The following is a 12890-nucleotide window of genomic DNA, read 5'->3' on the forward strand; positions in this document are numbered from 1 at the left end:
ACGAAAGACCTACATTAGTACTTGCTTTCACTAACGGAAAGAAATCTGAAGAGGATTTTCGCTTTTATGAGAAAAGACAAAAAGTGAAAATATGTTCAGCATTTGTTTTACAGCAAGCTATTATAGAGGCATTGGTGCACCCCCTAGCACCCCAAGCAGTGGGAGTGGCACCACCAAGCTCCTTCCCCAGAAACTACACTCAGCATCTCAACATTAAGCCATCTTAGCTTTGAACTGTGCCTGTGAGCATTTGTGCTTTATCTGGACTTATTTTGTGCGTCCGTTAGCAAGTTGTGTTAAGGTAATTGCTTCTTCACTTTAGCCATTTTGGCTTACAAAAGGTTTCATAAGAACCCTCTACTTTCAGATAGCGAGGGAAACCTGTAATTGGTATTTGTGAAACAAATCAAGGAAAGCTCCATGTATTAAAATGTCTAGGAAGATGTTGTTTATTATTTTGTTACATATTTTCCATTGCACTATTCCACATCTATTTATTTTCACTTTTTTTTTTTTTTTTTACAAAGGTACAAGGAATTTCAGAAACAATATTAAAACAATCAAACTGTTTCAGGCACGGTTTCATATTAAAAGCATAGATTGATTTCTGACTTCCTGCTTCCCTCTATGATACAATCTCAATGACTGTAGAGCTAAGGTGGATACACCCCAAAGCTCATCTCCCAGTGCTGTCTTCATTCTCAGAAAGTTCCTGAGTCAACAGTCAGGGGGTTCCTAGGGTATGGAGTAAGGAGATGAGTACACATTCTGCTTGCCCTGAGCTTGATTGAGGGCCCTGCAAATGCTGGGCGAGTTCCACTTCATCAGTCAAGAACAAAAATGTAATTTTAAAAAATGTCTTAAAAAAATATCTGATAAAAATTACCTATCCCTCTCCCTTGATGTGAAATAATTTAAATAATTTATTGTAGACGTAAAAAAAAAAAAAAAGAAGGAAAAAGAAGTTTGTTCATGGATGCCTTCGTATTGTTTTTAAGCACGAGGTCTGGGTCCCTTAGGGGTGGGGAGAGCTTGAGAAGGAAGGGATGTCTCTGTGTCGAGGAGGCATGCGGGAAGCTCTCCAGACGGGCCCCACCTCCATGCCTTGCAGCCAGTGCCTTTTGGGCTTGATGATTCTTCATTCTCTGAGGTTAGGTCTTCTCTTCTGAACTTGGGGATAATAACACCTAGCTGACCCGTATTAGAGTAGAATGTGTCAGTGATTGAGGGTGGGAGTGTTTTGTAAACTGTGACATGCTGGCTGCAAATGAGGTGGGAAAGGTAACCCCATCCAGTGGAGCTCTGCTCCCCTGACAATGTCTGGGATCTGGCCTTTGGCAAGCTTGGCAGGCCCCAGTGACTGAGTAAACCTGACAAGGAACATGGGCACCTGGTGTGTGTGGGCAAACAAGGGGACGCAGCCATGGCTCGGGGAGGGGGCAGTCGGGAGCACAGAGCCCTCACTGTGCTGCAGTCAGGGTCCCAGAGACACCCAGGACAATGCTTCTTGACTTTTTTTAGGAGCTTCCAGCATGGACTTAGAAGATAGGGTTGAAGTCCCAGATCCTGTCTGGTGCTCACTGTCCTCATCTTTACTGCAAATAGGTACAGAGGGACTAGCCCAGTGGGTCTCTGGCCTCGCGGTATTGCAGATTTACCTGGGAACTTATAAAAACATACACAAGGTCAGGCCCTACTCTGGAGATTCGGCTCCAGCTGGTCTGGGGTTGGGCCTGGGTATCTGTAGTTCCTGAAGGCTCCCAAGGGGATTCTAAGGTACAGCCTGGGTTGAAACCTACCAGACTAGGTGGCCTCCTGCAGTTCCCATCTTAGATCCAGGATCGCCCTGTGCAATGGGCAAACTCATCGTCCGCATAGCCTTGGTAAAGAGGGGCACATTTAACTTCCAACATTCCCCGTCTCTAGCTGGGTTGTTGTACTGACCACTGAGAAGGAGAGAACCTTAGAGAAAGGGCTCAGAATACAGATTCACAAAGGAGGGACACAGAAAAACTCTCAGGTCGGAAGGGAAGTCAGGGCCATCTGGTCCCGCTTCCTTGCCTAGTGCAGTCATCCTTCTCCAGAAACCCTCATGGCTGGGCGGCCATGTGGCTCTGCCGGCACACTTCCAGGCTGGGGCTCCCTACCTCCTGGGGACCTCTTCTATTACCTTGGGCTGAAATCTGCCTACATCATCCTGGAGGAGGCAGGCTCTGTGACCTCAGGGCTTTGGTGGTGGCAGTCAGTAGCCATGGGCACCACTCTGCTGTCTGCATCCCCACATAAGGGATAGTGTCTACCCATATTCGGCTGATTCTGGTTGAAGAGAGAGAGGATGGCCTCCCGTCTGTGTTCTACAATTAGGCTGAACCCTGACTTACTTCCCTGAAGTTAAACTTCCTCTGCCTCTTTGTCAATGTCTTCGGAGTTCCTGCAGCAAACCCAGATCATCGCCCTACAAGTAGTCTTCCTTAGGTCAAGGCCAAGGTTTCTTATCTCAGGTGGCAGATCCTATAGAGGGCAGCGCATTCCAGGGTCCCCCTTGTTCAGATGGAGAAAGTGAGACCAGAGAGGTAGTGACTTGCAAGAGGTCACTGAGCAAGTCAGGGGCACAGCTGAGGCCAGAACCAACGGATTCCTGCCTTGTGGGCTGAGAACTGCACATCTGCTGCATCATAAACCGCAGAAAGGCAGACCCAGGAGACCAGGAGCTCAGCCCAGCCTGGCCATGAACTCTCTGGGGACCTTGATTACTTGCCTCTCTCTGGGCCTCATTTTCCCCACCTGTAAAATAAGGAAGTTGGGCCACGTCACTGGTTTTCAAACTTCTAATATTTTTTTAGTAGCAGAATTATGTATTCCATAGAAGCTAATATATAAAACAGAAAGAAGGGGAGCTGACTGGTAGGAATGGAGGTGGGGGGGCATAGCCCTCCTGACTTAGCCTTCCCCCCTTGCTATGGACCACAGTTTGAAAACCACAGGAAGGTTCACCTCCTAGGACCTTCCAGCTCTAACTTTCTACAATGTTCTTCCCCTTGAGAAGTTACCATGGACCCTTCAAAACAATTAAACAGAAGGCAAGGTATCATCTGAAAAGAGTCAATTCAGACACTGTTGTTTCAAGAAGGCAAATAGAAAATCGGCACCAGGTCCCACTGGAATCTTTCAGCGACCAAGAGTTTCATCTCTGGTAAAAAATACAGAAATAGTGGCTGTTCTCGGGGGACCTGTGGTTTGGTTCCGGACCTCTCCGTGAGCCGAGTGGTGTCCCTGAGGGCGAGGAGGGCAGAGGACCCTGCTCAGAGCCTCTCTGAGTCCATCCGCAAGTTTTTGATCTCCAATTCCAATTGTTTGGCCTGGACCTCACGCTGGGTCACCAGCTCCCGGAGCCTTCGGATCTCATCTTGTTGCCGATAGAACATCTGCAGCAGCTGGGAAAGCACAGAGCAGAGGGGAAGGTCACCTGGGTGTCCTGGGATGCAAGGGGTCAGGACACCAGCAGAAAGCATTAAACATTGCCCCTTTTTGACTCAGAAAGGTGGGTGATTACATTTACGTGGCTGAGGCCTGAGGGGACAGCCATGGCATAGATCTTTTACAAAAACCTAGTTTTCTTCACCCAATAAATGAAAATCAAAAAGTCTTAACGTTTCAGACATTTTTTGCCTCCTTAGATTTCCCCATGGGTGGAGCAAAGTATACTTGGCCCTGAAGTCTTGGAGATTGGAGTTTTCACCACCGCTAAACTATGTGACCTCAGGCAGGTTACTTACCCTCTCTGAACTTCAATTTCCTCCTCTGGAAACTGGGGGTCAGAAAACTAACCTCAGCATTATTATAATTGTTGCCACTGTATCGAATGGTACTAGATGTTGGGTGTTCCCCCTAAGGATTTCGTTATTCCACTGGATGCTAACAACACCCCTATGAGGGTGGTAGTATTAGTACCCCCACTTCACCACCGTGGAAACTGAAGCTGAGAGATTCAGCCATGCCGCGGAGCAACTAAGCCCATGCGCCACAACTACTGAGCCTGTGCTCTGGAGCCCGCGAGCCACAACTACTGAGCCCACGCACCACAACTACTGAAGCCCCCGCGCCTAGAGCCCGTGCTCCGCAAGAGAAGCCACAGCAATGAGAAGCCCGCGCGCCGCAACTCGCCCCCGCTCGCCACAACTACAGAAAGCCCGCGCGCAGCAACGAAGACCCAAAGCAGGCAAAAATAAATAAATAAATAAATAAATTTATTTAAAAAAAGAGAGAGATTCAGCCCCCGGGTCCAAGGTCCTAGAAGTAGCGCTCAGTAGAGCCAGGATCAGAATCCCTCTGTGAGACACCAGCCCTTGTGGTTTTAGCCACTACACGCTCCCAGGGCTGTTGAGAAAATACAGTCAGATGATATATCGAAGTGCCTACCTACCCAGGGCCTGGCACACAGTAGGCACTTAACAAATGTTGACTCTGAGCGCACAGAAAATCCTAGAGCATCAGAAGTGGAAGGGACTTTACTACCTACCAAGTCAAACCCTCGGCATTTTACAGATTGTTCCCTACCACCTGTAAGTAAACCCACCATCTTGACACGCAGATGGTGCTCATGACGTGTTTGTGAGTGAATCAGCAAAGTGAGTTAAGGGGCTAGGCCAGGCCACACAGCTGGTTATTTTCCTCGCCTCTCACTTTCTCCGCCCCCCTCAGCTGCTCACAGCTGCTCCCCTCCCCTGGCAGGCCTACCCCACCCTCGTTCACACCTCGTTCTCTGTCTTTGGTGGGGGGCATTCGAAGATGTCAAAGCCATTTGTGAACCAAGTTTTCTTCTCCTCCAGTCTGTGTTCTGATGCCCACCGTGGCGCCCTCTCCTCCAGCAGGGAGAGGGGCCTCCGGCCATCTTCTGCAGCCAGCTTTTCTGTCTGGTTGAAGAGACGAGGCGAGGTGTGGGCCCTGGGCTTGGAGAGGGGTCTCTCTGGGGGCAGAGGCTGGAGGCTCAGCAGCTCGGAGCCAGGCCTAAGGGACATCAGGACTGGCCCTGGGAGGGAAGCAAAGGGCTGGGTGAGGACTGAGTGCCCCTGAGCAGGTGGGCATGGGGGGCACTGACACACGCAGACACACCCTGTAAAATAAGGAAGTTGGGCCACGTCACTGGTTTTCAAACTTCTAATATTTTTTTAGTAGCAGAATTATGTATTCCATAGAAGCTAATATATAAAACAGAAAGAAGGGGAGCTGACTGGTAGGAATGGAGGTGGGGGGGCATAGCCCTCCTGACTTAGCCTTCCCCCCTTGCTATGGACCACAGTTTGAAAACCACAGGAAGGTTCACGGATACACAGCCACACGGATACACAGAGATACACGTGACACGTGTGGGCGATATGGCCACATGCAGACAGGCACAAACCCACAGACCAGGGCAAGCAGAGTGCAAATACACACTTGTGTGATTATCTAAGCGAGGCTTGGTTTGTAGGGGCTGCCCCAGGATACCGCGGGCTCCTCACGCCTGCCCTGCGCTCTGCCGTCTACCAGTTCATGAATTCTCCCAACACCCCAAGAAGCAGGGGAGGCAGGCATCACGGCTACAGTGAGGAAACCGAGCCCAGAGAGGAGCGAGACTGTCTAAGGGTTACACATAAAAGGGAGGGGGCAGCAGGCAGCTCCGGGGGCCGCAGCAGGGGTGGGAGCACACACTGCCTCCCCCTGCGCAGGTCCTTATGTTGACAGGCCAGGGAGGGAGAGTCAGGGCAGGCAGGGTGGACAGAAGGGCCCGGGTGGGGGCTGCTGCCTAGAGGGTTTCTGGGGTCAAAGAGTAATTGCAGAGGTGGCGGGAGGATGGGCAGGGGGCATCCAGCTGAGACTCTCCAGTCACTCTGCACAGCACAGAATTTAAAGACGTTTTCCTTGGAGCAAAATCCCTTGATTCGGAGGGAGTTTCCTGAGTCACTTGGGACGAGCCCCTCCCTTCCTGGACCCATATGCGACCATCCTAACCACTAGGAACCGACTGTCAAGGACCAGTCCTCCGGGGTTACAGGTTATGGGAGGACACAAATACCAGCCAAACCCCTCTCAGCTACTTGGGGCCACTGGATGCTCCGTTGTCCCCCACATTCACCCGAGGCCTTTTCTCTGCCTTCCTCACCTTTATTCATCCCACTGAGCCACTCCTGGGCCGTCAGAGAGGGCTGGGCACCTGCCGTGGGCGGGTAGATGTCCTCTTGGTAGGATTCTGACTGCAGGAGAAGTCAGGACAGTGAAAGCGGGGACGGTGGGGGAGGGCCCTTGGAGATCCAGGGGTGCAGACTCCCCCCAACCCCTGTGAGTTGAGGAAACTGAGGCCCAGAGAGCAAAGGGATGTGCCCAAGGTCACAGAGCAACTCAAGAGCAGAGGTGGGAGGGACAGCGTGCTGACCACGAGAAAGGCTCCCCTTTGAGGAGGGGCCATCAGCCTCCCTGTTGCTCCCCCAGGGGCGTGGGCTCCAGGCTCCAGGTCCCAGGGTCCTTCTTCTCCAGGAGGGGCTCCCCCCCTCCCTCGGAGATGGCTCACACCACCCTTACCCGCCGGGGTACAATCATGGATATGGGCTCGATGAGGCTTTTGGTTGTAATCAGCTTGTAGAAGCGGAAGATCTCACAGGAGGACACGTCAAGACCTCTTTTTGGCATAACACCTGTGGGGAGATGACCAAGGAGGGCCAAGAGATTCCTCAGGGTGGGCTGGGGCCCCAGGGACCCAGGGTGAGTGGCAAAGCCAGGCTGCACACCTGGATGTGAACAGAGACCAGCCTCTTCCCATTATCCTTCCTTTAACAAACAGTCCTACATTGGACCAGGCCCCGAGCTGGGGAAATGGGGTTGAAATCCTCAGACTTTGTCCCCTACCTTCAAGGATTTTAGCTAAACTTTTACAGGAAGTGTGCTCTGCTCAAGGCCCTCCATCACCCTCCCCACACCTCCCAACACAGATGCTCTTAATAGAGCGATGCCAGCTTTCCTTTGATTAGTGTTAGCATGCTATCTTTCTCCATCTTCACTTGTTTTTTTTGGTCGCGCAGCGTGGTCTGTGGGATCTTAGTTTCCCAACCAGGGATTGAACCCGTGCCCCCTGCAGTGGAAGCACGGAGTCTTAACCACTGGACCGCCAGGGAAGTACCTCCATCTTTACTTTTAATCTAGCTGTGTCTTTATATATAAGTGGGTTTCCTGTATAGGGCATATAGTTGCGTCCTGTTTTGTTTTGTTTTGTTTTTAATCCCTAAACACACTTAAAAAGTAGGGCCTCTCTTAGGTCAATGTCCCCCATCTCCTTGCTGCTGCTGTAACTGCTTAACTTTCAGCTAGAACACCTTCATCCTCTCCCCATGCTGTGCTCTGCTTCCCTTTTGGCTCCTCAAGTCTTGCCTCCTCCAGTAAGCCCTCCCGGACTTCTTCCTGCGTACTCTCAGAGAACCTCCCGCATACCTCAACTAGAGCTCCCATTGACTCAGAGCATTGACCCGCTGTCTCCCCTCCCCAGTGAGGGGCCCTCTAGGGCGAGGCCTGACTCATCCCTGTCTCCCCAGGCCCCAAGTGGCCTCAGTGTCCCACACTCACCGATCCCCTTCTGTGGGTTATAGGAGCGGTACTCGGTCAGGTAGTTCAGGTGAGGTTTGTCGGTGCTGACCTCATAGTAGCGGATGTTCCCGTCTCCCTGTGGAGGGGAGGGCACCGCTCAGAGCCGGGCCCCATCAGCCCCCCACCTGGCCCCCACTGCCACACAGCAGAAACCTGGAGAGGACTGTGAGTGAAGAGCTGGCAGAGCCGCCTCTCACAAGGGCAGACCAGAGGACTGGCACCAAGGCAGCAGGGCACCAAGGCACCTCATTTTAACACTTAGTCTCCCCAACCATGACCCAAAGCCCACACAGATGCCGCCAAGGCAGAGGCTCTGGGAGCACAGGCCTGAACCCCACTCCCATCTGAGAGCCGCACACAAAGGTCAGAAGTGGGGTTCCTGAGACCATCCAGTGGGTCTTACCCCTGGGGCATTTCTGGTTGTCACTGTCATAATGACTGGGCGGGGAGGTGGGTGCTGCTCCTGGCATTGGTGGGTAGGGGCCAGGGATGCCAAATACAAGATAGTCTTACCCAGTGAAGACCTGCTCTGCCTCAAATTTGAAGGTGCCCCTGCCAAGAAAAACTGACTGGTCCCTCCTTATCTGGACCCAGAACTGGGGAGGGACTAGCTCAGGGTGTCCGGCAAAGCCCTGGCCCCAGGTGTTCTTGTGGAGCCAGGAAGGTGGGAGAGGGGCGGGGCTCACCACAGGGGGAGAGTATCTAGCCACTCCTGCCTGTCCCTGCCCCTGCCCTGTACCCCAAGGGCCCCAGGCTGCGGTCTGGCCGCCAGTGGCACCAGGCAGCCACCTCCCTCCCGTGTCAGACTGACCTTCCCCACCACGTAGAGCATGTTGGTGTCCGAGTCATAGAACGGAAACAGCACGCCTGAGGAGCCATCGAGGTCCTCCTCTGCGAGAGGCACAGAGAGGTCATCCTGCAAGGGAAGGGAGACCAGGAGGGCCTATGGGTCACTCATGGAGTGCACCTTGGTGGTGCTAAGAATTCCTGTCACAGGGCTGTGTGTGTGTGCATGTGTGTGTGTGTGTGTGTGTGTGTGTGAGAGAGAGAGAAAGAGAGACCACCTCCTTTTCCCTTGCTAGCATTTTACCTTTAACGAATGATTTCTCATACACATGATGTCACTCCAGCCCTCCACCTCCTGTTTTATATCTACTATAATGCAAGGAGATTCAGACAGAGAGGAAGCAATCTTTCGAACTCCAGCCAAGTGCTCCTTGAAATTAATACTACTTGGCCTGGTCTTCATCCCCATCCCCACCCCCACCCACCTTGAACAGGAAGCTCCTCTTGCCCACACACCTCCCTATTTCACTCTAAGGGCTTGCTCCAGCTGTTCCCTCCGCCTAGAAGGCCCTTTCCTTCTCCTGCCCTCCCCCCCACCCCCAAGTCCTGGTCCCAAACTCAGCCACCTCCCCTCCCCCACACCGAGACTTCTCCTGGGTCCTGACCCCTCCCCTTCCTTGAACAACAAGATGCACAAGGTGTGGCGCTGGTGAGGGGCGCTGGTGGGGCTGCTCGGGAGACTCACCTGGTCCCACAGGGCCATCTGCCGGTTGTTCCATCGGGATGTGCCCGTGGACAGCAGCTTCTTCAGGTTCCCCAGAAATAGCACTTTGCTGGCCCGGTGCCCCTTATAGCTGGCTTCCTGGAGGGACATGTGTGGTCAGGGACACCCTGTCTTTGCTTACGCTGCTGCTCCACCTGGAATACCTTCTTTTCTCATCCCAGCTCTGCCTGGAGAATCCTTCCAGAGGCACCACCTCCAGGAAGCCTTCCTGGGTCTCTCCCATCCACATAAAGTCTCTCTCACTATTTTTGTTGAGAGTTCTTTTTCTGAGCTAGGACAGAGGCAAACTTCGGCCCAGCTCCATGTTTTTGCTAAAAGATTATTATTGAGCATCCACTATATGCAAGGCATGGGGCTGGGTGGCCACTGTCACCTGGGATATCTCATTTAACCCTCCCAGAGGAAGAACTAATGGCCCATTGTTGCAGATGAGAAAACAGACACTCAAGAGAGCAGAAAGTGCTTGTCTAAGGTCACACAGTGGATAACAGTGGTGCCCTGAGGTTTCTTGACCCCATGTCATGCCTCCTGACAGAGGCGAGGCACAATGACAAGCTTTGGAGTTAGACCAGGTTCCAGTCCCAGCTTTCAATGTGAGCAAGTCCCTTAGCCTCTCTTCAGCCTCAGTTTTCTCATCTGAAAAATGGGTATGACATACTCTACACCCCCCAACAGATGGGGATAAACACACGTGAAGGCTTGGCCAGAACATTAACATCATTACTGCCCTGTTCTCAGACCTCCCCCCCCCTGCCATGCCCACTCCACTCCTCGCTCCTCTGACCCCAAGCCAGACCCCAGCCCAGCACTGACCTGGAGGACGGCCCCTGCTCGGGGATCGACAACCCGAATCTTGCGGTCTTTACAGGCAGTGGCCAGCAGGCTGCCGTTGGTGTTGAAGGACATGGAGAGGATCACGTCTTGGTGACAGTTAATTGTCTTCACAGGGCTCATGATTACAGCCTCCTTTGTATCCAGGTTCCAGACCATCACCTGCATGGCAGAGAGCCAGCTCTGAGCACAGTGCATCCCCCCCCAGCCCCGCCCTGGCCTCCACAGTCACGCGCCAGCCAGGCTGCAGTGAAACACGGTATCCCCGGGAGGGAAGCCACAGATGGCAGTTTGGCCAAGAGGCCTCGGTTGGGAGGATGGGTCTGCCGGCTGAAGCTGCCACGTGGCAGGAGGGGGAAGTGGGGAGTCAGGCTGTCTGGCAGTGAAAAGAAAACACCATCTGCTTGGAGCAATGAAACATCCATGCTGGGAGGACCCCAGGGGACCAGATAGTCCAGGGGGTTTCAAACAGCCATTAGCAACAGTTTCTACCACACAGATAACAAGGGCTGCCATGTTTAGCTACACAGGCTGTGCACTGCACAGCTCCAGGGCAACCCATTCCCGTAGTCTATAATGCGAATAGTGCCCCCTGGAGTTGTGTACAGATAAACTGTACAACCATAAGCAGTAGCACACCCTACATAAACAGATAATAGAGCACTTCTGATCAGAACAGGGTAAAGGCCTCTCAACCACTCCCATCCCACATCAACCCCATTTGTGTGCAGACTGAGAAACTGAGGCCCAGAGAAGACAAGGGACTTTCCCAGGTCATACTGCAAGTCAGAGACGGAGTGGGAATAGAATCTAGGTCTCCTCTACTGTGAATTTTCCCAATCCACAGGGCCCACAGCTTGCTAGCTTGGAGGTCAATGGAGCAGGGGGAGGCATCTCTGGGCAGGGTCCAGCCCAAACCCTCCAGGAAGACTAATGGATTGAATACTGTCTCCACCCCGCCCCCCCCGCCACCAAACTCATATCTACGTGGAACCTCAGAATGTGACCTTATTTGGAAACAGGGTCTTTGCAGGTGTAATGCATTACAATGAGGTCATACTGGATTTGGGTGGGCCCTACATGCAATGACTGGTGTCCTTGTACGAAGAGGAGGGGACGTATAGATACACAGAGAAGACGGCAGATGACAGAGGCGGACTGGAGTGATGCAGCTACAAACCAAGGAATGCTTGGAGCCACTAGAAGCTAGAAGAGGCACAGAAGGACTTTTCCCTAGAGACTTTGGAGAAAGCATGGCTCTCTCTCCTAACACCTTGATTTTGGATTTCTGGCCTCCAGAACTATGTGAGAATACATTTCTGTTGTCTTAACCCACCAAGTTTGGTCATATGTCAGGGTAGCCCTAGGAAACTAATACACAGACCCACCTTGTAGTCATAGCCGGAGCTGAAGAGGATACTGGCAGCTGTGGGGTGCCACTCCACCAGGCCCACTCTGCGGGCGTGGCCCACCAGCTCCTTCTTGAAGGCTGTGAGGTTCTTTGCCAGCAGCTGCTTGGGAATGTCCCAGATTTTAATCTGTCAGGGAAGACACGGCCCAAGGGAAGGGTTAGCCGGGGTCACCTTGGCCGCCCACGACCCTGAGCCACAGAACTGGCAGTGCTCAGCAGACAGTCCGGGGGAGCTCTCTCTGTATCTACCTCTCACTCAATGGAGAGGCAGCTGGGGCCCCTCAGAGAGACAGGCGCTTTGCCAAGGTCCTCCAGCCCAAGCAGGGGCTGGAGATGAGCCTAGGCCTCTGGTAATCTTTGCCATTCTTAGCGACCTGAGGCAGTGGGTGAGTGGATGGGCCACAGGCCTGATTCCCAGGCTGGATGTCAGAGCAAACCTGCCTCTCAGCCTAGAATACCCCTCAAAGTACAGTGCTCTACCCCCTCCTGGTCCCAAAGGCTCAGGGTAGAGCTTCAAATGCCAGGAGAAAGGGTTTATGCTATCTCCTCAGGGAGCTAGGGAGCCAGCGCAGTCTCTGGAGCAGGACAGGGCAGGGACAACCCCCAACCCCTTCCGTTATAAGGGTCCCCTTGGATGGCCTGGAAGACTAAAGGCCAGAAGGCAGGGTTGGATGGGGTCACAGGCCTGTACTCCACCGTGAGGGCCTGGGAGGAGGGGCTGGGGATTCCTTCCAGAGCAGTGTTGTTGAGGATGGAAAGGGCTTACATGGTAGGAAGTCATCTCCCCATCACAGAGGCATACACATGGAGGAACAGAGGATGACAGAGGGCGACAGAGCCCAGGCTGGTGTTGACTTAACGTCCCTTATTGTCCTGCAGGGCTCTCAGGCCCCTATGTGGTTGTATGTCCTCTTTCTCTTAGGATATATGGGCTTTCAGGTAGACTTTGCTTTTAATTCAGCATTTATTTCCTGGTCATCTTGGATTTCAAACCAGAAAGCCAGCCTCACAATAGTGCCAGGCTCCAGAAAGATGGAGTCTGGTCAGGGCTGTTACCAAACAGAACTGGACCTGGCTGGAGGACAGACTCTGGGCAGGCCTGTTTGGTAGAAAAAGACACCATCCCTCAGAGCTAGAGGGTCATCCCTGCCACTCCCAATAGTTGTGTCCACTCCTCCTGCCCCCGAGGCAACTGGGAAGGGACGGGTGATGAGGCTAGCTAGGAATTTAATAAAGACCTTGAAGGGAGCCTTCAAAGCAGGCCTGAAAGGGCAGGTATTCCAGGAGTGAACACAGAGTCAGATACTTGATATCCTGTCAGAAGCCTTACACTCATTTGAGACAAGGTCAGTTCTCACAGGGCCCGGCTGTCCCTTTGGTGAAGCCACGTCGGCAGACACTGTCCTTTATGCTCCTCAGCAACCCTTATATGGAAAATGACACAAGTCCTCTTATAATTTTCTA

At 52.7% G+C, this 12890-nt stretch overlaps 1 protein-coding gene across 2 annotated transcripts in view; it reads right to left on the minus strand.

The window, feature by feature from the left end:
- Nucleotides 1-455: 455 nt before the first annotated feature.
- CORO2A (coronin 2A) overlaps nucleotides 456-12890 on the minus strand; it is a 60061-nt gene continuing 47626 nt past the window's right edge. The window contains exons 4-12 of one of the 2 annotated variants that reach the window (XM_036856297.1): nucleotides 11404-11553; nucleotides 9998-10177; nucleotides 9146-9262; nucleotides 8426-8530; nucleotides 7594-7690; nucleotides 6559-6671; nucleotides 6143-6233; nucleotides 4755-5029; nucleotides 456-3434 (exon numbers count right to left, since the gene is read on the minus strand). In XM_036856297.1, coding sequence (XP_036712192.1) covers nucleotides 3303-3434; nucleotides 4755-5029; nucleotides 6143-6233; nucleotides 6559-6671; nucleotides 7594-7690; nucleotides 8426-8530; nucleotides 9146-9262; nucleotides 9998-10177; nucleotides 11404-11553 — 1260 coding nt within the window. In that variant the 3' untranslated portion in view covers nucleotides 456-3302. The remainder of the gene's footprint in view (nucleotides 3435-4754; nucleotides 5030-6142; nucleotides 6234-6558; nucleotides 6672-7593; nucleotides 7691-8425; nucleotides 8531-9145; nucleotides 9263-9997; nucleotides 10178-11403; nucleotides 11554-12890) is intronic. The other variant, XM_036856298.1, reaches the window with a different exon arrangement.

This window comes from Balaenoptera musculus, chromosome 6 (assembly GCF_009873245.2).
Source record: "Balaenoptera musculus isolate JJ_BM4_2016_0621 chromosome 6, mBalMus1.pri.v3, whole genome shotgun sequence".
In the NCBI taxonomy this organism is placed as follows: domain Eukaryota; kingdom Metazoa; phylum Chordata; class Mammalia; order Artiodactyla; family Balaenopteridae; genus Balaenoptera; species Balaenoptera musculus.